Source organism: Leucopleurus acutus (assembly GCF_964270905.1).
Source record: "Leucopleurus acutus genome assembly, chromosome: 2".
Classification (NCBI taxonomy): Eukaryota; Metazoa; Chordata; class Mammalia; order Artiodactyla; family Delphinidae; genus Leucopleurus; species Leucopleurus acutus.
In genome coordinates, this window is record NC_139143.1 from 16,670,214 (window position 1) to 16,697,272 (window position 27,059).

Genomic DNA, 27,059 nt, shown 5'->3' on the forward strand with positions numbered 1-27,059 from the left:
TAACAGAGAGAGGGCTGTTCTAGGACATGTTTGAAACCTGAACAGGTATTTGAGACTTGTTCCATAGCTATGTATCTCGATATCTATGAATCGTTATCTCCATGTCCAGTTTGAAATGATTTACCTAAGTCAGAATTCGTTGTGGCTTGGATAACTACCCTATTGGGCAATCAATATATAATATATATGGAGAAAAATATTTAGCAATTTATGAAGATCGGTAATATATTTCTATGCATAGTTTCCATGGGCAATCTCATCTTCACTATAAAGCTGTTCACGATCTCCTTTGCTTCCTTCATAAAGAACTCAATTTTCTAGTTATGTTGAACCCCTTTCCGTTTCTTCAGCATCCCTTTTTATGCTCTAACTCACCTCCATATCTTTGTGTTGTTTCTTCTGTCTAAAATAGTCTTCAACAGCTTCTTAACTTGACTAACTCTACATGTCTAGTACGCAGCTCTGACATACATGGTCTGGGAAGACAGCTTTTCCATGCCCCGCCCCCCAACTCCCTGCCATTAACCACCCTCACATGCATATACATGTGCATGTTACAAGCTTATATGCGTATATAAATAAACCTTCCTCTGTGTCCTAATTGCCTCTTGTGCATGTATTTATCACAAAACCAACACATTCTACTGTGTTGTCTCATTCTCCACCCCCTGTTATAAGGTGAATTCCTTTTAGGTATACTGCATCTTCCAGCATTAAATCCCAGTGTTTTTCCAAGTGTTTAGTATATAAAAGCATTTCATTTAATGTTTGTTTAATGAATAAATATTAAGAGAGTAGAGAAATTAGTGTGGGTTGGAGTAGGAGGATTAGGAAGCTGGGTGTTAAGCCAGATTTTGAAAGATAAGTAGTACTTGGATCAGTATTTCAGGAAGAGGAAGATGGACAAAGGCAGAGTTGGGATAGAAAGACAGGAATGAAGGAAACAGAGAAAGAATGACGGAAGGGAAGGAGGGAGGGAGGGAGGAAGGAGAATGACATCAAAAGACGTCAGGTAAGGAGTGGTAGGAGATTGAAGAGACCCAGTGTATTCTAAGAAGCCTGACTGCTGGGCTGAAGAATATAGGTTTGAATCAATAGGTAATAGGGTTCCGTAATTGGAGATTTGAAGTATCTGGCAGTGAAATAAATAGGTTGGAGGAAAACCTAGAATTATGAGTGACAGTAGTAGGACTATAAACAAAAAGGAGGGAGGGGGGATGAAAGTTAATAAAGAAAACAAAGATAAGTGTAATTTGTTAGTCTTCTTATTTGGAAAATAATATTAAGTATATTAATACTCAAAGAATAAAGACTTTATATTTGCAGTGGACTTATTTTCCCTGAAGCTAATTGGTTAATTTTATTTTTTGCTTCCTGAGACCCCTACCAATTCTTCTCTAACTCTGCAGACATTCAAGTACTGACTTGTTTGTATATATCACTGTATCTCCACACTGAATTTAAGAATTTCTGCCAGACCTGTATCTCTGATGAGATTTTAAAAATTAACAGGCAAACCCATATCATCTTCTTCTTTAATGTGATGTTCAGTTAATTGAAAAGTATGCACTGCAAGCATAAAGCATATCTGAATATATATTTAAAACTGGTAAAGATACCATTTTAAAAGTAAAATTGACCATTATATAAACTTTTGATTGTAAACTCAATTGATTTCTGGGGTTTTCATAGCTGTTTATACTTGTATAGAGCAAATTCTATTTGAGAATTAAATAATTTCTTCTGAATTTGAAGACAAATTTTAAAATATTATTTATAAAACATCTAAATATTTTTCAATGTATATACATATATACACATACATGTGTGCACTTAAGAATATGCATTACATGTTACCTTAATGAAACATTATGGCTCAATGAAATTAATATTAATTCATGTGCAGGGAAATACCTAGTCTTGCGGCCTTGTCTTCTCAGCCATCCAGTCCCTTGAGAAAGCAAATTTTGTTCAGACACAAAAGAAAAATGTACTATTAAAATGCAATTCAGAAGTGATAAAAAGTTTAAGTACAGCAGCCAGCTTACAGCACCTCCTCTGTATACTCAGGGACATTGGGGCCACATTAATTTTTTGTATGTGTGATGTCCATCCCATGTGCAAATTAGCACCGGAAGGACCATAATCTGTCTTAAATGAGAGCTCTTTTCTCAAGAGCATATATAATACATGCCTGTGTAATTTTGTATAATTCAAAGCTCTGTGTTCTGTTTATTTTTTATCTTAAATAGGCTTAGAGAATATTTTCTTAGGAAAAATAGTTAAAAGGAGTGCCTTAATAAACATTAAAAAGAAATTGTAGAGAGGTGTGAAAATTGATGAAACAACACCACATTTCCTAAGCTTATTATTTTTTAAACAAATTTATGAATATAATGGCAATTTTTTTTTCAATTTAACCGAGATTTTTGAAAAGGCCCCTTCTTTGTCTTAATTAAATGAGATAATATATGTGAAAATATCGGCATATGCTCAATAAATTTGTTGAACCTCAACTTTATTGTTTCAAAGTCTGAATTTCAAAATATTTTTCTTGGCAGCATATTTAATTTAGCTGTATATATTTATTTCCCAGAGCTTGCTGTTTCCCTCTAAATGTTTCTTGTATTTAAATCAGGATCTAGCTCTAATTTCTTTGACACCATGTCTCCATTGATTATATTAATTAGAATTTTCTGACTTTTGCTCCTGTTTCCTATATGTTTCCTCTAGGTTATCTTTTATGTTTAGATATATGTCTTTCTTTCATGTTGGTAGTTTCCCCAGTTGGTAATCTATTCTTAAATTCATATTAAAAAGGAGACTCTAAAAATAGGTTTAAAAAGTTTATTTGTGTGTGAGAGTGGCTTTTTGACTGATAGACTTTGTTGCACTGTGATATGACCTTTTAGTTAAGAGATCTCCAAATGTTGATATTCGAAGTTGTTTCTCTGGGCGCTCTCAGTATCTTTTGAGATGATACAATTACTCTTCTGAATCTGTTAGTCCAGCTCCCAGGTTACTTTGAGATGAGCAAGGGAAGATTTCAATGAGTAGTCTTTGAATTGAAATTCATATATTCCATTTGGTGCCTCACTCTGGCCTTCCATGGTTCCTGCTTTCCCTGAGACCAGAGCTCTCCAGTATAAAGTTTTCTGAGAATACACTATTTTTTTTGGATACATGGACTGAGAGAGGAACCTGGGTATTTAATTATTCATGGCATAGGTTTTTCACCTGTCTTCAGCCTTATTCTTCACTCTCACCCACTGCAGTAACTTCTAGACTCTTCCAGGATTCTGCAGGACTACTGGCTTCATTTCTCTTTGGCCTCTCCCTCTTCTGGAACTTAGATTTCAGTTTTAAATTTTCTCTCTGCTTTCCACCTGCCAAAATGTTAGCATTTTCATCTTCTATTTCTTCTCTTTTGTCCTCTTTCTTGTGAGTTTACAAAGTTTTTTATTCCTTTACTTTTATTTCAGAAAGTTTTGATGAGGGATTAAACAATTCATCAGGTTACACTAAAGATACATCACAATCTTAGTTGTCCTGTGAGAGTTTAAAATTTTCATTTTTTATATTGATCAAAATAACATTAAAAGTAATGATGATGGTGATGATGATGATGGTGATGATGGTGGTGGTGATGATGATGGTGATGATGATGATAGTGATGGTGATAGTGATGATGATGATGATGATTATGATGGTGATGATGGTGATGATGGTAATGGTGGTGGTGATGATGATGATGGTGATGGTGGTGATGATGATGATAATGGTAATCGTGGTGGTGGTGGTGGTGATGATGGTGGTGATGATGACAATGATGGTGGTGATGGTAATCGTGGTGGTGGTGGTGGTAATGATGATGGTGATGGTGGTGATGATGATAATGGTAATGGTGGTGGTGATGATGCTGATGGTGATGGTAATGGTGGTGGTGGTGGTAGTGATGATGATGATGATGGTGATGATGATGGTGGTAATGATGATGATGATGATAATGAGAGCTACAACAATAAGCTCCTTCTACTTTAGCACCCCCATTATTTATTGAACACTTACTGTTTTCAGCCTCCATGTAAAGTTTTGTATATATTAAGCTGTTCATTCTTTCCAATTTCCCTATAATTAAAATCTTTTACAGGTCAGGCAACTTGCATGAGGGAACACAGGTAGCAAGGCAAAGCTAAGATGTGAATATAGGTCTGACTAACTCAAAAGGGTCATTATCTATAACCTGTACCAAACTGTCTTTATTTTTTGGGTAAATTAAGATTTGAAGAAGCCCATTTCAATAAGAGTTGCCAGTGCTGGCCATCCTTTTCATCTGGGGACTACCATCTTAAAGTTAAGGGCATTTTTACTTACATGATGTTTTGAATTATTTGGCATAATTAATTAATAAATTTATTATTTAACATTTTCTATATTTAGAAAATATTTGAGGCTCACAAAAATTCTGTGAAGTTTTAGTACCTCCACTTGCAGAATAAGAAATGAAGATTCATAGAAGTTAGTCACAGAGATAGTCAGTGGCAGAGACTGAAGTGAAAACCTGGTATTCTGATTCCAAGCCATGTATTATTTTCACTGTAATTTACTACTTCTTATTTTTTTAAATCAAATGTCTCTAGAAATAAAATTAAGACTATTACCTAAATGTTCTTTCAGGTTTTTGCCATTTTCTTCCTACCATAAAAATAAAAAGTACATCACGACAATGCATTTATCAAGCAAGTATGGTACTGATGCTTATGGAAGTCAACATTTCCGAGATGAAAATCCTAAGAAATGGATCTGTGACAAGGTGAGTTGATGCAACATTAAAAAGAAAGTAGTGTTTCTTTTAAAAGGCTAAAAATATACACTGATTATAGCAAATATAAATATTCTCATTACAACTAACACCTTCATGGTTACAAAATTATTTATAGCTATTTTATGTGAAGATAGTGCTGCTTACTATGTCAGTAAAAGATTTAAGTTTTTCATGGGTTTTGGTTTTTTTTTTTTTGATGTTGTGTTCTTGTGTTATATGGTTCAGCTACCCTGTGATCAAATGGCATGGATCATTAGCTTTGGCAAAGCCAATTAGGGTCAGAGTCTGAATCTGTGGAATAGAGTTAAGCTAACTCTCAGGCATGGAGATCAGTGCTTTCCTGCTTTCTCTCAATCTCTGTGTGTATGTAGATAGGTAGGTAGGTAGGAAGGAAGGAAGGAAGGAAGGAAGGGAGATATATGTGATATCCTATCTATATATATATATGGTATAGAAAAGAAAAAAGCAAATATTTATTTTCTGATTCCAGAATTATAGTTGCTAGCACTTAAATAAAAATTTCTAGATTGCGTAAACACTCACATGTCTTACACTATAGGAGGTAAAGAGGAAAGTTCTTACTATGTGTTTAACCTATTGTCTAGCAGTTAGAAACTCAAACTTATTCATGCTAAAATTATACAGATAAAATGAAGTAGGCAGTGATTTTCTGGAAGGGGGTTAGGGCTCTTGAGTTCCATATACTACCAGCCTATTCCTATTAATCGTCTGTCAATGAGGATTTATTCATTTACACACAGTCTCTTACCAAAAGGATTTAAGGCACCTTATCAAATGGCAAATACAGCACAGGTCATATTCTAGAAATTTAAATAAGGGGAAATGATCTTAGATGAGAAGAGTGGCTGTGCACACAAAATAAAGGGGGACTGTGAGTATGGTGGGAAGTGACTTAGGAATTGCAGCCTGTGGGTGGCAAAGACAGAGAGAACACAAGTTGCAGAGGCATCCTCACTATTCAAGAGGAAAAGATACATTAGACCCTTAAGGGAAACAAGATCTTTCTCTACCAAATTCTAAGAAAATTTCTTTTTTTAAGGACATTTTAAATATAGGAATGTCAAAGGGAACTCGTGCTGGGGAGTAACTTGGATTCTTTGGAAAGTGCCTTTTTCTTTTACAGCTACTAAGTCTTTTATTATTTTTTTTAAATGTTCTTCTAAAACACTAAATAGTAATTCCATGGCATAAGAAATACAAGGAGTAGTTCAATCTGGTCCACTGATTGAAAAACCTAAAAGTTGATAACAATATCATTTCATAAAAATCCATGGTAAGACTATTCTAGGCATTTGTTTTTACCTAATATGCAACCATTCAGAATATAGGTTTAATATGATTTTTAAACTATTTAATTTTGTATTTTGAATGTACATAATGTGATCTACCTCTCATTTTTCTATTTGACGTAAAGTTTTGTGGGGTTTTTTTTTGCTGTTATGCCCTCACCATCCTACTTAATTCAAGTAAATTCTCATTTCTTTAAAATTTAAATGACTTACCTACCTTAGGACATCAAGCTACTTCAGAGTAAGAAAAATCCTTGTGCCAATGTTTCTTTCCTAAAATAATACAGTACTTTTTGGTTTTATGCAACAGTTCATTCATATATTTTGACATATTCCAAGACTATGCATTTATCTAACTGAAGTAAGCAACTTGCAGAAATTCTCAGATACTCACTAAAAAAAAAATGTTTATTTTGTTCTTTTGGAGGAATCATTGTGTGCCTCTGTATACGTTTAGAAAGTACACATACTTGAAAAGTTAATGACAAATAATTGTTCTTGCAGACCCTGAAAACTGAGAGAAAAAGTGTAGGGATTCTTTATGTCTTAATAAATCATTAATCCACTTGCAGAAAACCACGTAGAAAAATATTAAATACAAATTTAAATTTCTCCCTCCCCTCCTCATATCCTTCTTGCCCCTTCTTCTGATCTCTTAAAATAACCATATTAGATGAACAAATTATTCCTGTGTTGCCAATAGAGTCTACAAAGTATAAGGGTAGTCATTCTATTGTTTACATGAAAATATTTTATGTTTTGATTTGCTGAAAGCGATTTGGGTGAGACTTGTGCCCAATAAATAACTAAAAGCAGGCTTATTTTTCTTTATTTTATATAAAACTTTGTTTCTTGACCTTGGAGTTGTGAGACCATCACTTACTCATATTAGTAGATGAAGAATAGTTTTAGTGAGTTGTTGAGTTCAAAATGTTGGAGAAGGAAAAGACTGGTGTAGTTTTATGCTTCTATTGGAAGATGGACTATTTACAAATATTTAAATGCAAATTAGATTTAGTTCAATGCAGTAGATTCACTTCAGCCAAGAAACAGCTCAATTAAATACATTTGGTTCCTGATCTCCACCCTTTCTATCATGTTTTAAGAGTGTCTGCCTGAAGAATTTTCTTTCTCTTCTGTCATCTTTAAGCATGGAGGTTATAATTTCCAGATGATTTGCTACACAACTGGGATAAAGGGTATCAGTTGAGAGAAAAATCATGTTTGCTTTCTCTAACCGCATTCACATTACATCAATTAATAATCAAATAGTACTTAATATTTTGTATTATTTTTTATTTTTATTAATATGAAGAACACTATACAAAGACATCACAAAGTCAGCAGATTGCAAGCAAATAATATTACTTTTTCCCAAAATTATGAAAATCAATAATGAAAAATAATATATATATATCATTTTTAAAACATCTTTATTGGAGTATAATTGCTTTACAATGGTGTGTTAGTTTCTGCTGTATAACAAAGTGAATCAGCTATACGTATACATATATCCCCATAACTCCTCCCTCTTGCGTCTCCCTCCCACCCTCCCTATCCCACCCCTCTAGGTGGTCACAAAGCACTGAGCTGATCTCCCTGTGCTATGCAGCTGCTTCCCACTAGCTATTTTACATTTGGTAGTGTATATATATCCATGCCACTCTCTCACTTCGTCCCAGCTTACCCTTCTCCCTCCCCATGTCCTCAAGTCCATTCTCTACGTCTGCATCTTTATTCCTGTCCTGCCCCTAGGTTCTTCAGAACCTTTTTTTTTTTTTTTTTTAGATTCCATATGTATGTGTTAGCATATGGTATTTATTTTTCTCTTTCTGGCTTACTTCACTCTGTATGACAGTCTCTAGGTCCATCCACCTCACTACAAATAACTCAATTTCGTTTCTTCTTAAGGCTGAGTAATATTCCATTGTATATGTGTGCCACATCTTCTTTATCCATTCATCTGTCGATGGACACTTAGGTTGCTTCCATGTCCTGGCTGTTGTAAATAGAGCTGCACTGAACACTGTGGTTCATGACTCTTTTTGAATTATGGTTTTCTCAGGGTATATGCCCAGTAGTGGCATTGCTGGGTCGTATGGTAATTCTATTTTTAGTTTTTTAAAGAACCTCCATACTGTTCTCCATAGTGGCTGTATCAATTTACATTCCCAAAAACAGTGCAATAGGGTTCCCTTTTCTCCACACCCTCTCCAGCATTTATTGTTTGTAGATTTTTTGATGATGGCCATACTGACTGGTGTGAGGTGATACCTCGCTGTAGTTTTGATTTGCATTTCTCTAATCATTAGTGATGTTGAGCATCCTTTCAAGTGTTTGTTGGCAATCTGAATATCGTCTTTGGGGAAATGTCTATTTAGGTCTTCTGCCATTTTTGGATTCGGTTGTTTGTTTTTTTTATATTGAGCTGCATGAACTGCTTATAAATTTTGGAGATTAATCCTTTGTCAGCAAATATTTTCTCCCATTCTGCGGGTTGTCTTTTTGTCTTGTTTATGGTTTCCTTTGCTGTGCAAAAGCTTTTAAGTTTCATTAGGTCCCACTTGTTCTTTTCTCTTTTAATTTCCATTTCTCTAGGCGGTGGATCAAAAAGGATCTTGCTGTGATGTATGTCATAGAGTGTTCTGCCTATGTTTTCCTCTAAGAGTTTTATAGTATCTGGCCTTACATTTAGGTCGTTAATCCATTTTGAGTTTATTTTTGTGTATGTTGTTAGGGAGTGTTCTAATTTCATTTCTTTACATGTAGCTGTCCAGTTTTCCCAGCACCACTTATTGAAGAGACTGTCTTTTCTCTTTTCTCCATTGTATATCCTTGCCTCCTTTGTCATAGATGAGTGGACCATAGGTGCGTGGGTTTATCTCTGGGCTTTCTATCCTGTTCCATTGATCTATCTTTCTGTTTTTGTGCCAGTACCATACTGTCTTGATTACTGTAGCTTTGTAGTATAGGCTGAAGTCTGGGAGCCTGATTTCTCCAGCTCCGTTTTTCTTTCTCCAGATTGTTTTGGCTGTTCGGGGTCTTTTATGTTTTCATACAAATTGTGAAATTTTTTGTTCTAGTTCTGTGAAAAATGCCATTGGTAGTTGGATAGGGATTGCATTGAATCTGTGGATTGCTTTGGGTAGTATCGTCATTTTCACAATATTGATTCTTCCAATCCAAGAACGTGTGTTTGTATCATCTTTAATTTCTTTCATCAGTGTCTTATAGTTTTCTGCATACAGGTCTTTTGTCTCCTTAGGTAGGTTTATTCCTAGGTATTTTATTCTTTTTGTTGCAATGGTAAATGGGAGTGTTTCCTTTATTTCTCTTTCAGATTTTTCATCCTTAGTGTATAGAAATACAAGAGATTTCTGTGCATTAATTTTGTATCCTACTACTTTACCAAATTCATTGATTAGCTTTAGTAGTTTTCTGGTGGCATCTTTAGGATTCTCTATGTATAGTATCATGTCATCTGCAGACAGTGACAGCTTTACTTCTTCTTTTCCAATTTGGATTCCTTTTATTTCTTTTTCTTCTGTGATTGCTGTGGCTAAAACTTCCAAAACTATGTTGAATAATAGTGGTGAGAGTGGACAGCCTTGTCTTGTTTCTGATCTTAGAGGAAATGGTTTCAGTTTTTCACCATTGAGAGTGATGTTGGCTGTCGGTTTGTCATATATGGTCTTTATTATGTTGAGTTAAGTAACCTCTATGCCTAGTTTCTGGAGGGTTTTTATCATAAACGGTGTTGAATTTTGTCAAAAGCTTTTTCTGCATCTATTGAGATGATCATATGGTTTTTCTCCTTCAATTTGTTAATATGGTTTATCACATTGACTGATTTGCATATATTGAAGAGTCCTTGCATTTCTGGGATAAACCCCACTTGATCATGGTGTATGATCCTTTTAATGTGCTGTTGGATTCTGTTTGCTAGTCTTTTGGTGAGGATTTTTGCGTCTGTGTTCATCAGTGATATTGGTCTGCAGTTTTATTTATTTGTGACATCTTTGGTTTTGCTATCAGGGTGATGGTGGCCTTGTAGAATGAGTTTGGGAGTGTTCCTCCCTCTGCTATATTTTTAAAGGGTTTGAGAAGGATAGGTGTTAGCTCTTCTCTAAATGTTTGATAGAATTTGCCTGTGAAACCATCTGTTCCTGGGCTTTTGTTTGTTAGAAGATTTTGAATCATAGTCTCAATTTCAGTGCTTGTGATTGGTCTGTTTATATTTTCTATTTCTTCCTGGTTCAGTCTCGGAGGGTTGTGCTTTTCTAAGAATTTGTCCATTTCTTCCAGGTTGTCCATTTTATTGGCATATAGTTGCTTGTAGTAATCTCTCATGATCCTTTGAATTTTTGCAGTGTCAGTTGTTACTTCTCCTTTTGCATTTCGAATTCTATTGATTTGAGTCTTCTCCCTTTTATTCTTGATGAGTCTGGCTAATGGTTTATCAATTTTGTGTATCTTCTCAAAGAACCAGCCTTTAGTTTTATTGATGTTTGCTGTCATTTCCTTCATTTCTATTTCATATCTGATCTTTATGATTTCTTTCCTTCGGCTACCTTTGGGGTTTTTTTGTTCTTCTTTCTCTAATTGCTTTAGGTGTAAGGTTAGGTTGTTTATGTGAGATGTTTCTTGTGGTAGGATTCTATTGCTCTAAACTTCCCTCTTAGAACTGATTTTGCGGCATTCCAGAGGTTTTGGGTCGTTGTGTTTTCATTGTCATTTATTTCTAGGTATTTTTTGATTTCCTCTTTGATTTCTTCAGTGATCTCTTGGTTATTAAGTAGTGTATTGTTTAGCCTCCATGTGTTTGTATTTTTTACAGATTTTTTTCTTGTAATTGATATCTAGTCTCATAGCATTGTTGTTGGAAAAGATACTTGATACAATTTCAATTTTCTTAAATTTACCAAGGCTTGCTTTGTGACCCAAGATATGATCTATCCTGGAGAATGTTCCATGAGCACTTGAGAAGAAAGTGTATTCTGTTGTTTTTGGATGGAATATCCTATAAATATCAATTAAGTCCATCTTGTTTAATGTATCATTTAAAGCTTGTGTTTCCTTATTTATTTTCATTTTGGATGATCTGTCCATTGGTGAAAGTGGGGTGTTAAAGTCCCCTACTATGATTGTTTTACTGTCGATTTCCCCTTTTATGGCTGTTAGCATTTGCCTTATGTATTCAGGTTCTCCTATGTTGGGTGCATAAATATTTACAATTGTTATATCTTCTTGGATTGATCCCTTGATCATTATGTAGTGTCCTTATTTGTCTCTTGTAATTATATATCATTTTGTGAAAGTATGGAAATCAATGATGCACTAATGTCCGTATCATATAACTTCCTCCTTTTTCTTTTATTTAATTGTAAAATGCCCCAAGTTAAATTGTTAGAATGTAGGTCTGTGTCTTAAATGGTCAAACTTTAAGTTCAGGTAAATACTTTGGATTTATAAATTCTTTGTTGTGCTGATCTCAGTGTTTAAAATAGAAATGAAATTAAATAAGGAGACTCTATCAGTCGCCATTAATTTCGTCTATCTGGCTAGGTCGAAGTTGGACAAGAAAAAATTCCATATACGGAAAACATTCTTTTGATTGTCAAAACATTCACATATGTTCATATTTACTGAAGCAGAAATAATAGTCTGAGGCCTTTATCTGAATTAGAATGAGTTTCATGTGCATTTTAGACAACTGATTGTAATAGAACCATTTCGTGTTTTTCCTTACTTGCAAAATTCAAGCAGAGACTTTTAAGATGGTTCGTGTTGACAGAGCCTCTCCTCATCCGCCTTATTATAGGTGAATTACAACAGTAGAGCAGGCCTTCTTTGTTATTTTCACATGCATTTTGGTCCTAAACAGGATTTTATAAGCTACAAAGCATAAAAATATCTAGTACTCCATAGAATTAATTTAGAAAACCTAAGCATATTGCACAGAACATAAAGTTGACCTTTACCGTCTATGGCTTTTGGAATGGAGTGGGATGTGGAACACATCATAGATTTAATGTGGCACATCGCTGTCTGCAGAAACTTGGGTGGGACTGTGACTGCTTGCCCATGGCACCCGATGATTGAATCTGCTGTCACCAGCATCCTGATAATAATGAACATCCAGCTTAATGACCGTGATTATGATTATCATAATTGATGTGCAAGAGCAGTGTGTGGGGATCATTACAGCTGAACTGTACAGCAGAGAAACATGCCTCAGTTATGGATAATTTTACTTTTATGCATTGATTGGGATAAAATATGCCTTTCACTTTAAACAGACCAGCTTCATATAATTTTAAGAATCTTTCTGTACATGGTGATGGATGATTATGTGCCGGCTGAAAAGAGCCCCCAACAGTTGTTTGTTTTGTGTTGTTTCGTTTCATTAGTAAATGTAAACAATTAAATAATTAGGTGTAATTGAGGGAAAATATTTTGCTTATGAGGATGGCCTTCAATAATCAAATATTCAGTTTAAGTGCTTTTTCTGTCTCTCTCACAATATATCTGGGACTGAAGTTCTTCAGTTTTCCCTTCTGATTACCCTTGTATCGGTCTTCTGGAGGTCAGTAGCCTTCAGGAAAGTATATGTTTATATAATGTTTTATTATAAAGTATTTTGCATTTGTATGTGTATACGTTTATGCATATACTCTAGTTTATTATGCATTTAAGAAAATAGGACAGAGCCAAATATTGTGTTATACTATTTATTAAAAAATAATGTTTAACCTATAGAATAGTTTGGATGTGTAATGTTAAGATGTATAAATTTACATTACCTTAGGCTTTTAATCAATGTTTTGTTTCAGATAGGTTTGTTACATTGTGTGGTAATTTTCAATTATAGTTTTAAAAACGGGTTCACAAGAGTTTCTGATTTGGATTTTAATTTGTGAATAAAAATAATATGTGCAGTGATGTATCCAAGATTTTCAGTAAATCAGAACTGACCATATTAGTGTATAATTATTAACCTAAGGGCTCAATTCGCATTTGAGTCTAAAGCATTACATTTGAGTGAGGAGCGAACATAATGGAACACAGTTTTATAAGAAGCATGGTAACCTATTTTTAAAAAAACCTTTATCTTCTAACTGCAACAAAGTCTGAGATTGAGAGATCTCTCCATCAGATTATTAATCACTGTACAGCTCTAGAGAGACTGTGGCAACTGTTTCCTTCTGAGGTCTGTAAAATTTACATTACCCCAGGTAAGATGTTTGCCCTAGATGTGCAGCTGTACGCTGTGGTGTAGGACAGAATCTTTGTTTGACAGCTAGAGGTTTTATAGCTTGCTTCTATAACTTTCTTTCTGAAAGTTTTTAGTCCCAGTGTGATTCCTGAACTTAATTTTTTCCTTTTCTCCACTCAACTCAGATCCAAGGGTGAGATGGTTATGTATGCTCAAAGTCTCCCTAATAGGGTCTTTTTCTTTTTCTAGTTCACCTACTGAAAATGTTACTTTTCAGGAGTGCTGGTTTTATACCGTGTTCTCTGGTCTAGCCTCCCACTGTACCCCAGGGCCAGATGACTCTTTCTTGACCATGTGCCATGTTACACCCAAACGTTAGGACTCTATGGATGTGTATATACCATGGGACATGTGCTGACTACAGACCTCACTGGGTTGCACTTTCTTGTCAATTCTTTCTTCCAAAGAATCCTCTTAATCTTTCCCCAGGTCATTTATGCATTTAAAAGATCTTAACATCTTTTGTCTAGAATTTTTAGGTGATAGGCTTCTTGAAACCTCTAGTTTGCTGAAATTAAAGTACTGACACTTTATCTCAAATATTGGAAATATTTTTGCGAGTTAACAAATTGTTAATTTTGTGGGATTATTTTAAAGGGGAATGCTTCTATTATGATTCACTTCATTTAGTTACCTTTTTATTTGCTTTGGGATTTTTGCATAGTCTTTATTGTTTTATATTAACTCTGTGCTTTCATGCACCAAACTTTTGTATATTGTATATATATATATATATACGTTTTCTGTTAAATATATATTGTTTTGCTTTTAAGGCTTTTTTTAAAAAACTGAAGTATAATTTCTGTACAGTATTACATAAGTTAAAGTTATACAACATAGTGATTCACAATTTTTAAAGGTTATATTCCATTTATAGTTCTTACAGAATATTGGCTATATTCTCTCTGTTGTACAATATAGCCTTATAGCTTACTTTATACATAATGGTTTGTACATTTTAAAAATTTATCTTGATTATGTGTCAAGATGATACAGAACACCAGAATATTATTTATAAAAATAATAATAAAATGAACTTTCTACCTGGCTGCCAGAGATAGTGATTCCTCTGATGGATCTAGATAATGTAAATTGAAAACTTTCTGGAAAGGATTTATCATTCTAGAAGCCATTAGGAACATTTGTAATTCATGGGAAGCGGTTAAAATACCAGCATTATCAGGAAGAAATTGATTCCAACCATCGTGGATGCCTTTGAGGGCTTCAAGACTTCGGTGGAGGAAGTCACTTCAGAAAGCAAGAGAACTAGAATTAGAAGTGGAGCCTGAAGATGTAACTGAATTGCTGCCATCTCATGATAAAACTTGAATGAATAAGGAGTTACTTCTAATGGATGAGCAAAGAAAGTGGTTTCTTGAGATGGGAACTGCTCCTGGTGAAGATGTTATATAGATTGTTGAAATGACAAAGGATGTAGAACACGACATAAACTTAGTTGATAAAGCAGTGGCAGGGTTTGAAGGGATTGACTCCAATTTTGAAAGAAGTTCTGCTACTGTGGGTAAAATGCTGTCAAGCAGCATTGCATGCTACAGAGAAATCATTCCTATTTACATTCTGTTTTTAGACAGAATGCTATTGCACACTTAATAGACTACAGTATAGTGTAAACATAGCTTTCAGATGCACTGGAAGAGCAAAAAAATATGTGAGACTCAATTACAATATTCACTTTATTGTGATGGTCTGGAACCCAACCTGTGATAGCTCCGAGTTACTCTTGTATTTAGAAAGTAATAGTAAAATCACATTAATAAATTGACTGAGTCCTAGATGATTAAAAGATTAATTTGCTTTTTATTAATTTAAATTTATGTCCCATACTGTATAGTTCATGTTTTAATATGATAAAAATTGAATAATGAAATTTAAATATATTGAACATCTAACTTGTGTTACTTCTAAGGCAAAAGAAGTAAAAAGCTTGCCCTCAAGTTGGATTTTAATTTATAGATCACATTTTATATCCTTTTGTATCTTCCAGTTGATTTTATATCAGTATAAAAATAGTATTTTGAAAAAAGTTTTGGTAAACTTCCAAGTTAGTGCTTAAAATATTTTTAAAGTCTTACGAAAAGGCAAAAGGAACCTACAGCAACACGTACCATAAAGAAAAGGGACAAGTCAAATACTTCTCTTAATTGTGTGTTTCCTTATCACTTTATATAATGTGCTCTAAGGATTGCTCAGAACTCTACTCATGGGTTTCAAAGACTAGATTTCCTGCTTGAGAGTTCACTTGAAGAAATTGTTCCATTATAAAAATTATTGTTGTGGATTTAATTTAGTTTAACATACTTAACTGCATATTTTCCAAATTATGCCTAAGTGCAATATATTTTCTCCTAAAGGCTCTCTTCATGGAGTTATTTAAACATTCACATTCATCCTAAAAAGATGCTGAAAGCCATACTACCAGACTGATTTTGAGAAGGCTACAGTTTGTGATTTCTGTTACATATATAAGTGCCAGATTAATAATTGCATTATTAACTCTGGATTAATTTACAAGTTAATTTTTAGGTGGCTATTATAAGGTTATGAACTATTAGGGGAAAATTTAAATCTGCTAACATGTTAAAAGTTTAACAACTGTGAAATATCAGCTGACTGAAAAGTGATAACTTGATGATCTGGGCAGCAACTGAATTTAAGGATATCAATTAAAGACTCTAAAGGTACAAAAGTAGTAAAAATATTTCGCACAGAGGTTGTAAGGATACAAATGTTGACCTTAACTTTCTTACTAAGTCGATTCCAGAGCTATTTGCAAAGAGTTTGCTCACAACAATTGGAATATTTTTAAAAACCTAATTTTCCTCCTCTGTAATTCCTCAGTTGGAAAATGTGGTCCCTTGATGATGATCTAGGGCTTTGAAGAATAAATGGATTTTAAAGAGAAAATTAGATGGTACTTATTATTCTGTCTAACTAGCAATACATTGTCATTTGTCTGTTGTATTATAAATGTCTTGCTTTCCCTCCCTTCTTCATTTAATCATGTAACTTGCCTGTAAGCAGCATTAGAGAAAAAATAATATTGCTGTATTACTCTTTCAGTTTTCTTTGCTTATCCAAACAGAGCTCATACTCATTATGCCCAGTGCAGAACTCTCCATCTCCTCCCTGACACCTGGTCTCTTTTAAATTCCTTCCATCCAGGCAGTCACTCACTTATATCAAATACTGAGGAGACATACTAGTTTTCTCCCTCTCTTCCTTAGGAGAGCTTTTCCTAACTGCATCCCCTCTCCCAAGTGAAATTATGGCAAGTTTAGTATTTTAAAAATTAAACCATGATATGGGACTTCCCCGGAGGTCCAGTGGTTAAGACTGCATGCTTCCACTGCAGGGGGCATGGGTTTGATCCCTGGTCGGGGAACTAAGATTCCACATGCCGCATGGCGTGGCGAAAAAAAACCCGGAAAAACAAACTAAGATATAAAACTTACATCCTAGTCCAAAATTAAATTTTCTTATGGTAAATAAAATACAATTTCTGTGTATGTATTCAGTGTTTTATTATTTTTATTATATATTCTTTCTGAATATATTTTTGTTATGAATCTAATTATTTGTCATGAGCAGACTGGGCTGCAGGCATGTCTGTCCAAGTTTCCTTGTAGCTCACCAACCTAATGCCATATATCAGGATGGTATTTATTATAGAAGTAATGAAGAGGACATAGCATTAACCATATACCTTTTTCCTTCACTTTATGTCATGTGTGTACTATTTTAAGAAAATGACTTACACTTTGTCAACATTTTCCATAGAAACTCATTTATATTGCTAAAGCCTATAAACCATTAAAAAAAATTTAAAATATTTTTTCAGAATTATAATTTTTAAAAGAAATAAAAGAAACTATTTAAATTCAAACTATGCTTGTTTGAATCTGAAGCTTTGCTTTGCTTTTCAAGACACTACATATTGTTTTTCTAAATGAACTCAGAAACATCTGTCATTTATGTCTTGATATTTAATATACATAATGTCCAAAGGGTAGAAGCAATCTAATCTGCAAGTATGAATATACTTTCTAGTTCTAATAGCATAATTAAGGGTGTACAAAATACTATACATAAAATTTTAGCATACTTAGTTTTGAAAGTAAGTTTCCATATTCATGGCTAGTGTTACTTAAATTTCAAAGTACAGTAAAAATTCTAAAAATATCCCAGAAAAAAAGTTGATAAAATATATTAGATATATTGGTAGCTAATACATGTACTTTTTCCTTTTACCCCAAAACACTACTGATAAAAGTTCCCTTGCTTCAACTTTCTAACTCTCATATTACTGATCTATAATATATATAAATGCCAACAATAATAAAGGATCTGTAGTTGCATGAATTTGTCAGATTGGGAGATTTCCAGATATCAAATGTTAAGTATTTGATATTCTATGAAGAAAAATCACCTCTGAATGTAGCTACTGTATTCATATAAAGTTATATCTTAGTAGCATTAAAATAATCAGTGGTAGATTGAAGGACTGATTTTTGATGACATGCTAACATAAAAATAAAGTGCACTTTCCAGAAAGCTTCTTTCTACTGTAGTGTACAGAGTAGCTTAAAATACTGCCCCAGTAAAGTCTATTATTCCAAAGCAAAGAAAGATGCTCCTTTTCAGAAATTTCCTGTCTTTCCTATATATATATATATATATATATATATATATATATGGGAGATATATATAGGGGATGACAGTATACTTGTTTTTATTTATTTATTTATTTTTAAAGTTATGGTCAAAAAGTTAGTTACCTTAAGAACACATTAACTAAAGTATGTCTGTGGCATGTACTCAAGGTTTATCTTTGCCCCCTTGATCTCACTAGTCCTTTTCTGCACAGCTATGAACACACAGCCACATTCAGGAAAGGCATCATTAGATGGGGTGGAAAGGGGGAGTAACTGAAGAACCATCTCTCTCACATTGAATCTTACACGTAGAAGTGATGTTCTAGCTATGAAGGTTTTCTCTACAGTTAACAAGAGTGATGCAAGGCAAAGAATCCATTACAAGTGCATGTTAGATGATTGTTGGCTTGGCCGTTTGTGCTCAAGACCTGTCCACCTGTACTCATCAGATGACTTAATCAAGTCACTCTCTTTTATCCACTTAACCATGTGGTTTTATTTTCCTTTGTTGGAAATTATTTTGCCTATCTCATTTCTTGTACTTTTATTATGTGGGAAGTTTGATTTAAAACATAGAGTGGCATTTTATGGTTTTTGGTCTTACATTTAAATCTTTAATACATTTTGTGTTTATTTTTGCATATGGTGTGAAATACAAGTTTCATTCTTTTGCAGGTAGCTGTCCAGTTTTGCCAACACCATTTATTGAGGAGGCTGTCTTTTCCCCATTGCATATTCTTTCCTTCTTTGTCATAGATTAATTAGCCATACGAGCATGGGTTTATTTCTGAGCTCATTATCCTGTTCCATTTATCTGTGTGTCTGCTTTTGTGCCAATAACATACTGTTTTGATTACTGTAGCTTTTAGTATAGTTTGAAATCAGGGAGTCTGATACCTCCAGCTTTGTTCTTAAGATCACTTTGGCTATTCAGGGTCTTTTGTGTTTCCATACAAATTTAGAATTATTTATTTTAGTTTTGTAAAAACTGCCTTTGGTATTTTGATAGAGATTGCATTGAATCTGTAGATTGCCTTGGGTAGTATGGCCATTTTAACAATATTAATTCTTCCAATCTATGAGCACAGTATATTTTTCCACTTGTTTGTGTCGTCTCCAATTTCTTTCATCAATGCCTATAGTTTTCAGAGTACAAGTCTTTTACCATTTTGGTTAGATTTATTCTCAGTATTTTATTCTTCTTGATGCAAATGTAAATTTGATTGTTTTAATTTCTCTTTCTGATAGTTTGTTATTAGTGTATAGAATTGCAACAGATTTCTGTTTATTCATTTTGTGTCCTGCAACCTTACTGAATTCATTTATTAATTGTAATAGTGTTTTGGTAGAATTTTCAGAATTTTCTATATACAGTATCATGTCATCTGCAAACAGTGAAAGTTTTACTTCTTCCTTTCCAATTTGGGTTTCCTTTATTTCTTTTCCTTCTCTGGTTGCTGTGGCTAGGACTTTGAATACTATGTTGAATAAAAGTGCTTCTGTCAATATAATCATATTATTTTTATTCTTCTCTTTGTTGATGTGGTGCATCACACAGATTGATTTGTGAAAATTGAATCATCCTTATGTCCCTGGGATAAATCCTACTTGAGCATGGCATAGGGTCCTTTTAATGTATGCTTTTTGTATGGTCTTAGCAATATTTTTTGGATCTGTTTCCTCAGACAAAGGAAACAAATGAAAAGATAAACAAATGGGACTACATAAAACTAAAAAAGCTTTTGCACAGTGAAGAAAACTATCAACCAAATAAAAAGGAAGCCTACTGAATGGGAGAAGATATTTGCAAATGATATATCCAACACGGGGTTGACATCCAAAACATACAAAGAACTCATACAACTCAACATCAGAAAAACAAATAATCTGATTTTTAAATGAGCAGAGGACCTGAATAGACATTTTTCCAAAGAGGGTGTACAGATGGCCAACAGGCACAAGAAAGGATGCTCGCCAGTCATCAGGGAAATACAAATTAATATCGCAATGAGATACCACCTCACACCTGGCAGAATGGCTGTCATCAAAAAGATAACAAATAACAAGTGTTGGCAAGGATGTGGAGAAAAGAGGACCCTCATCCTTTGTTGGTGGGACTGTAGATTGTGCAGTCACTGTGGACAAATTTTTTAATGTAAAAAAGTAAAAATAGAACTACCATATGATCCAGGATGAAATAGGTGATGGGGATTAAGAGATAAAAACTTCCAGTCATAAAATAAATGAGCCACAAGGATGTAATATACAGCATAAGGAATATAGTCAATAATATTGTAATAACTTTGTATTATGGGGACAGATGGTTAGTAGACTTATCATGGTGATTATTTAATAGTGTGTGCAAATGTCAAATCACTATGCACTACACCTGAAATTAACATAATACTGCACATCAACTGTATTTCAGTAAAAATTAAATAAAGAAAATATAGAGTGTCAAAGTAAGTTTTCAGTTTAATTCTGGAGACTGCTGCTTTCTTCAGAAATAATGTGAAGACTTCAAATTAGTAATTTGATACCTTTTTTGGCCTCTGACTCTAGAGAATCTAATTGAAGCTATGGACTTTCTCTCCAGAAAAAAGTACAAATATACAATGCACACAACACTTGCATGCCGTCATTTTGTTTTATTGAAAACTAATTTCCTTCACAAAACAAGTAGAACAAAAGTTTTGTTTACAATTGTTGTTCTCAAATGTCTATTTTATAAAAATGTGGAAATGAATACAAATTTTGCAAGTTAAGAAATGTAATTGTGTAAAAGTAAATTTCAATGAAAACACTACTATGTTTTCACTTGAGTTAAAAGTTGAAATGTTAGGGAAGACTTTTAATATGGCAATGCATTTATCTTTGACATTGATAATTTATTTCAATTCTTTGTTCTAATGGCAACAAATGTTAAAAATAAGTTACTTAGGTACGTAGTGTCAAATGGTATCCAAACACTAATAACTTGCTTTGTCAGAGAACAAAGGTTGGAGTAAAGGAATATAAAAGTTTTCTGAGAATCTCTAAAATAGATTGAACTCACATCATTTCGTTTCCTTTGTCCTTAAACCATTGAGGGTTATGTGTTTTGGAGTCTTCTTTATTGATATACTCTGTGACAGCTGAAAGTTATGAATCCATGTATTATTTTAGGGACATTGAAGCAGAAGTGAACTTCAACAGAGATTTGTATTGTTCCTGGGTGTTCAGAGACTTCTCCCTATACAGAAATAAACAAATTGTCATTTTCCACTTCAGCCTACAAAAGTACTTCATTCGGAATTAGAGAGTTGGCGTAATTATCTTCCTCTAATCTTATTTTCCAGAGTAAGAACTTGTTCAATAACTTTTCAGCACCATGCATACTATGACAGTGGTGCATTGAATAATAATAAAATTATCTAGGTAATCCAGTCTGAATGAACTCCTTATCTTATTGCTCTAACCATGGCTTCCTATTACTCTCAGATACTTTGAAACTTCTGCTTAAAGTTGACTCCTTATCTTCCAGACACTGTATTTCATATCCTGCTCACATTTTCTCATGAAAATTCTGAGATTGACTAGTGAAAAGGAGTATGAATGCCTCCATTAAGGATTTGGGGCAGCATCTTTGGCAGTAACTCATGCTAATTTAGAAAGTGATCAAGGTGGCACGTGAAACTTTTTTTATCAAACAGTAAAACCAGACGTGTTTCCAAAGATTGCAGATACTATACCTAGTCATGAAGTTTCCAGATTTTTCTCCCAAATGAAGTTATGCTCAACAAAAGAAATGTTAATCATTTTGAAGACAGAAAAACAGTCTACATGCTTTCCAAAAGGGGCTCACAAAATAGAAATTTTTCTGTCATGATGTCAGTGGGAACATACCAGACCAAATGCATCAGTTGGTTGCTCTCAGATACATCCTGGGTCATGCTAAAGGAAATGTTGCCTCTGTTGTTTACTCTATGACATGTTAGAAAATATCAACTATTGGGGAGAGAATGCAGTATTTCTTTTATTTTATCCTTATGTTCTAAGTCACAAATCAACAACATTTATTTTCTTGCCACATGGTTTCTCCCCTGTGGTATGTGGCTTCATGTTTGCATTATGAGATGATTCTAGGTGAAGGTCTTTGGATAGAGCAAATCATAGTTTGGTTGATTTCCAACCTTCTCAAATCAAGCCACTTTTTGTGACAAAGAGCCCCATTCTCTGAAGTACTTTTGCAAATGGCAGAAGTGCTCCAGCTGTATTTACTTCATGTTTTTAATGATGACATCTTCACTACTCTAGAGGTTGTTTATTTGCTGTGCTATTTTATAATCTAAAACCTCAAGATTCTCTCTGTGTTACCATATTAAGATGAATGATTCAACACAATTTTGAATATTATGTAGAACTACAAGAGTTATTTGGGGTATATCCTTCAGTGTTTAAAAATTAAATCAAGGATAAATAGTAGAGATGTAGAATTAGGGAATTAAAACCTTCCCCACACTGCAATTCCCAAACAGAAATAATCTCTGTAATAGCTTTTGAATAGCAAATGGCTTGGCAGACTCTATTGAGATGAGTTTCCTTATGGCTTTTGTGACTGTTTAGAGCTACTAAATTTAGATATTTTGTTTCTGAGCATGTTTTCTGAGATTTTAAAAGGAAGCAATTTGACGAGAAGATCAAAAACAACAATATGGCTAAATTAACCACAGATTTACTGTATAAATAATGGTGTTCAATATGCCTAGCTGATTATGTATGTATTGTAGGCATGAGTAACAATAAAATTCTTTGCTAGCCATACTTCACAGATACTCAACAATCAGAATGGACAATAATCCTGGGACTCCCTGCTGGGATACACAGTAACTATTTAACTGCTGGATTGTGAAGGATGTTTGAGGTAGTACTTGGGTTAGTAGCCATTTACTAACAGATATGAAAATAATGAAAGCATTTCTAAAATATGTTAATAACCAATATGCCCATACTGATGCATGCTGGCTGAATTTCAGCTCTTATTACAGTGTGAATCTTGTTCTAATCACACATTACTGCCCTAGGAATGGGCATTATCTTTCTGGCCTGGTGTGTGGCTATTCTGAGTCTCCATGGTGTGCATGGCCTGTTGATTTCTTAAGTCTTGCGTTATCTTCACTGATTGTTACGATTCTTATAATCTGTATGTATTTCAGTAGTGTTCATTTATTAAGTTAGAAGGACTTTTACTCTTGACTGTAAAGGGTTGATTCAGCTGCTATTCCATCTGTACATATAGATCTACTTGTCGTGTATGTAACTCCACAGGACTCCAGAACTGCTCTGTTCACTAAAGAGCAGAAAAACTACTCCCTGAGAAAGCAAGCTCCACATTCTCTAGATTTGTGTTGTTCCATTTGATAGCCATGCAGCTACTGAGCACTTGAAATATAGCTTCTCTAATTTGAGATGTGCCGTAAGTGTAAAAGACCCTGGATTTCAAAGATATAGTGCAAAAGAAAGGTAACATTCATATTTTTATATTAATGACATAGTTACACCAATAATACTTTAGACATATTAGCTTAAATATTTTCTTGCCATACAATTAATTTCACCTGTTTCTTATTACTATTTGTAATATGGCTAGTGGAAAACTAAAACTATATATGTGGTCCACATTGTAATTCTATTGGACTGTGCTTCTCTAAATGATATAGCTAACCAAATGTTTGGGGTAACAAGGACTTGATTTTAGTGGAACCTGTGGAGAATTTTGTTCTGGAAACTCAAGGAAGCATTTTTATCTGATGTTGTTGTGCTTTTCCACTTTAAAACTTTTTCACTACAGTGTAGTGGATTTGAAAATACCACCGGTTTCTTTGACTAAGGTTGCTTCCTCCACATTTCACTAAATCACCCTTCCCAGTTCACTCATTATAGGTCAGTTAAAGAAGTGAGTTTTTTAGAAAAGGTACATGAAGTGGAAATTTTTGGCTTACAAATAATTATCTTAATGCAAATAGTTAAATAATAATAAAGCCAAGACATTAAAAACTAAGGCTTTGGTGAAATTTTGAATGGCACTGTCTGTAGGTATGTACTCTTGACTTCGGATCAGCTTTGCCTATGGCCAGAAAACCAAAAGAAATCACTTTTGTTCTATGGAAATGAAGTAGGAGTCCCTTTCCTACTCCCCTCTTAATTAGATTTCATGAATTTATATTGTGGGAAATCAGAGTGTATTTCCTTAATCCAGGGATAAGATTATAGAGCTATATTTATAAATATAGGTAAAATTAACGTGGCTTTATGGGTTGCTTAAAACATGTGTAGTCTTAGAAGATTTATAAACATATTTAAAAGATGTCACTGTACAACTGTACAAATACATGAAGCCACTCTTGAGCTGATCTGTGGTTAGAGAAGGAAGCCATGACTTGAGACAAAGTACCTTAACCAAAATTCTCAATATTTTAGAGGCTGTTTTCAAATTCTGATATAAATAAATAGGTGTGTCTTGGACCCAGAAAACAGGAAGAAGAAAAAAAAAATCAATCAAAAGTACCCTGTATATTAAAACCGACTTTGTGCTCTAATGTGAAGCTACTTGATTGAGTGGTGCGGTGTCAACCGTATCTTTCTTCTAATGCTAAAAGTAATGCACATAGACAGAGTGACAATCACAGCACAGCCTCCCATCAGCAATAATTAATCTTTTAGTTAACGGAGACTAGAAAAGCCTCTCATCAGCCTCTTCTGAAGTCTGAGGGACCCTGTATTTTGATGTTTCATTCTGAGGAAAATTGTCCCCACCAGTTCTAACAAATTGAAACACCAGGCTAATTATGGCAGCTAATGAAGTGTGTGGAATGGTCACAGCTTGTCGTGAAACTGTTCCTTCAGCTTGGATTAGGGTTTCATCAATCACTTTTTTAAACTGATCCAGAATTGCTTCTGCCCAGTGCTTGGCATTTTTAATGCTGTTTCCGTAATTGGTTTTTTCCCTAAAGCTTAGACTGTTTTTTGAAATATTATAGTCTCAGGACAGGACTTGCAAACTCTAGTTTATAAAAAAAAATTTATTATTAGTGATATCAGCTGGTCAAGTGGTAGGAAGCTAATAAAAGGACCACCAAAATAAAATTTGATGTACTGTTTCAATCCTGCTAAAGGTAGCAATAAATCATATCTATGTATATCATTTTCCCAAATGTATGTATAATATCACACAGGAAAATCATAGTTGGTGTTTAGGTGACTAAAATTCCACCAGGAGTTTCTATGAAACTAATATGTAGATGTCAGTTTGTTGTTGGGGAGGGTCGCTCTCCATGTATCATCCAACATTGTTTTATAAGATGACTCCATTTTGCACTGAGCCAAGCATTTTGAAGCATTAAACCAAAGATCTCTATGTTCCCAGTTAAATCACTGTGTGTAAATCTGAATTTCAACTCAGAAAACCTCGTTTAAAGGTTTTTACCCTATCTACAAAAGGGAATCAGTTATTTTGCAGGCATGACTGCAATTTGTAACTAATTAAATCTCGTTTTTAATGTTGAGAGTTCATCAAAGCATCTATTGAGCACTCACGATGTGCAGAGTATTGCCTCGATTTATAAGACAGTTCAATAAAACAGAGATATTAAGTTCTACTCTCCTAGGTTATGTCCTTTGAAATGATACAAGGAAAAAATATATATATATAATCATATAAGGCTATGTGTTTCAAAACATGGATTTTGTGACATCTCACAAGTTTTCATCATAAATTTCAAAATGTTTTCTATTTTGACTCATGTTTTATTTATTGATATATACTTGAATTATCTAACATTTGGAGATTTCCTAGTTGTATTTTTTTTTAACTAGTTTAATTTTTCTGGGGTCAAAGAACATCTTCTGTGAATTTAATCTTCTGAAATTTGTTGAGAGTTCCTATATGGCCGAAGATCTTGTCAGTTTTGGTAAATGTTCCAAGTACATTAAAAGAGATATATTTTCTGCAATTGTTGGGTACAATGTTACATATTTACCAGGCTCCTGAAGTTTCTAAATATTGTTCAAGTCTTCTACGTCCTTATGTTTTTTGTTTGAGATCATATTGATACTACTGATATCAGTATTACTGATTCTTCTCACTGAGATATTAAAATGAGTCATTTCTTTGATTCATGGGATATACAACAAAGGTTTTATTTAAAAGAGGGCAAGGCAGTACATTCTCTGGGACCTTGAATATCTGTGGCAGAGAGTTTATTGTCTCTGAATATCAGTTTTCTCTTCTTCTGTACTAGGGTCAACAAACGTTCTTTAAGAGCCAGATGATAAATATTTTAGATTTTGAAGGCACAAAAACAACCACAGACAATACATAAAAGGATGGGCATAACTGTGTTCCAATAAAACTTTATTTAAAAATTAGGAAGTAGGCTGGCTTTAGCCTGTGGGCTGTAGTTTGCTGACCCTTGTTCTATACTAGTAGAACCTCTGATTTATAGCTGGGTACATGACTGCCTGAAATTAAAACTGCATTTATCAGCCACCTTTTAAAGCTAATTATAGTCCTGTCACTAGATGCTAGAAAATGGAAAGTAAGCAAAAGTGTGAGCTCCGCCTCTAGGAATTATTTTTCAGGACTTTCCCTACATAAATAAGTCTGACGGTGTGGAAGATAGCTAAAAGAACTCTCATCAGAAGAACTATGCAACCTAGTAAATTAGTCTGATAAAGTTCCACAGATGCTGGTAAAAGGCACAAGCTTCCTAGGTCAGAGACTATTCCTTACAGCAAACGCAGGAAAAGGAGTTTCAACATAGTTGTGCTAGTCCCCTGAGCCTCGGGTCCCAAGATGATACAGAGAGCCCCACGGTGCCTGCACGTCCTAGCGTGTCATAGGAGGAAAACCCTGGATGTGTGAAATCCACCACTTTCATGGGAAGCAGTTAGCAAGTCTGCTGTGTCCGGAGGGAGCATGTGCTTTACCAGACTAT

The 27,059-nt window shown here is 34.1% G+C and overlaps 1 protein-coding gene across 1 annotated transcript in view; it reads left to right on the forward strand.

The window, feature by feature from the left end:
- SPATA17 (spermatogenesis associated 17) overlaps positions 1 to 27,059 on the forward strand; it is a gene marked incomplete at its 3' end in the record, with an annotated part of 184,498 nt that overhangs the window by 132,246 nt on the left and 25,193 nt on the right. The window contains exon 9 of the mRNA XM_082857904.1: positions 4,678 to 4,813. Within this exon, the coding sequence (XP_082714030.1) occupies positions 4,678 to 4,813 (136 nt within the window). The remainder of the gene's footprint in view (positions 1 to 4,677; positions 4,814 to 27,059) is intronic.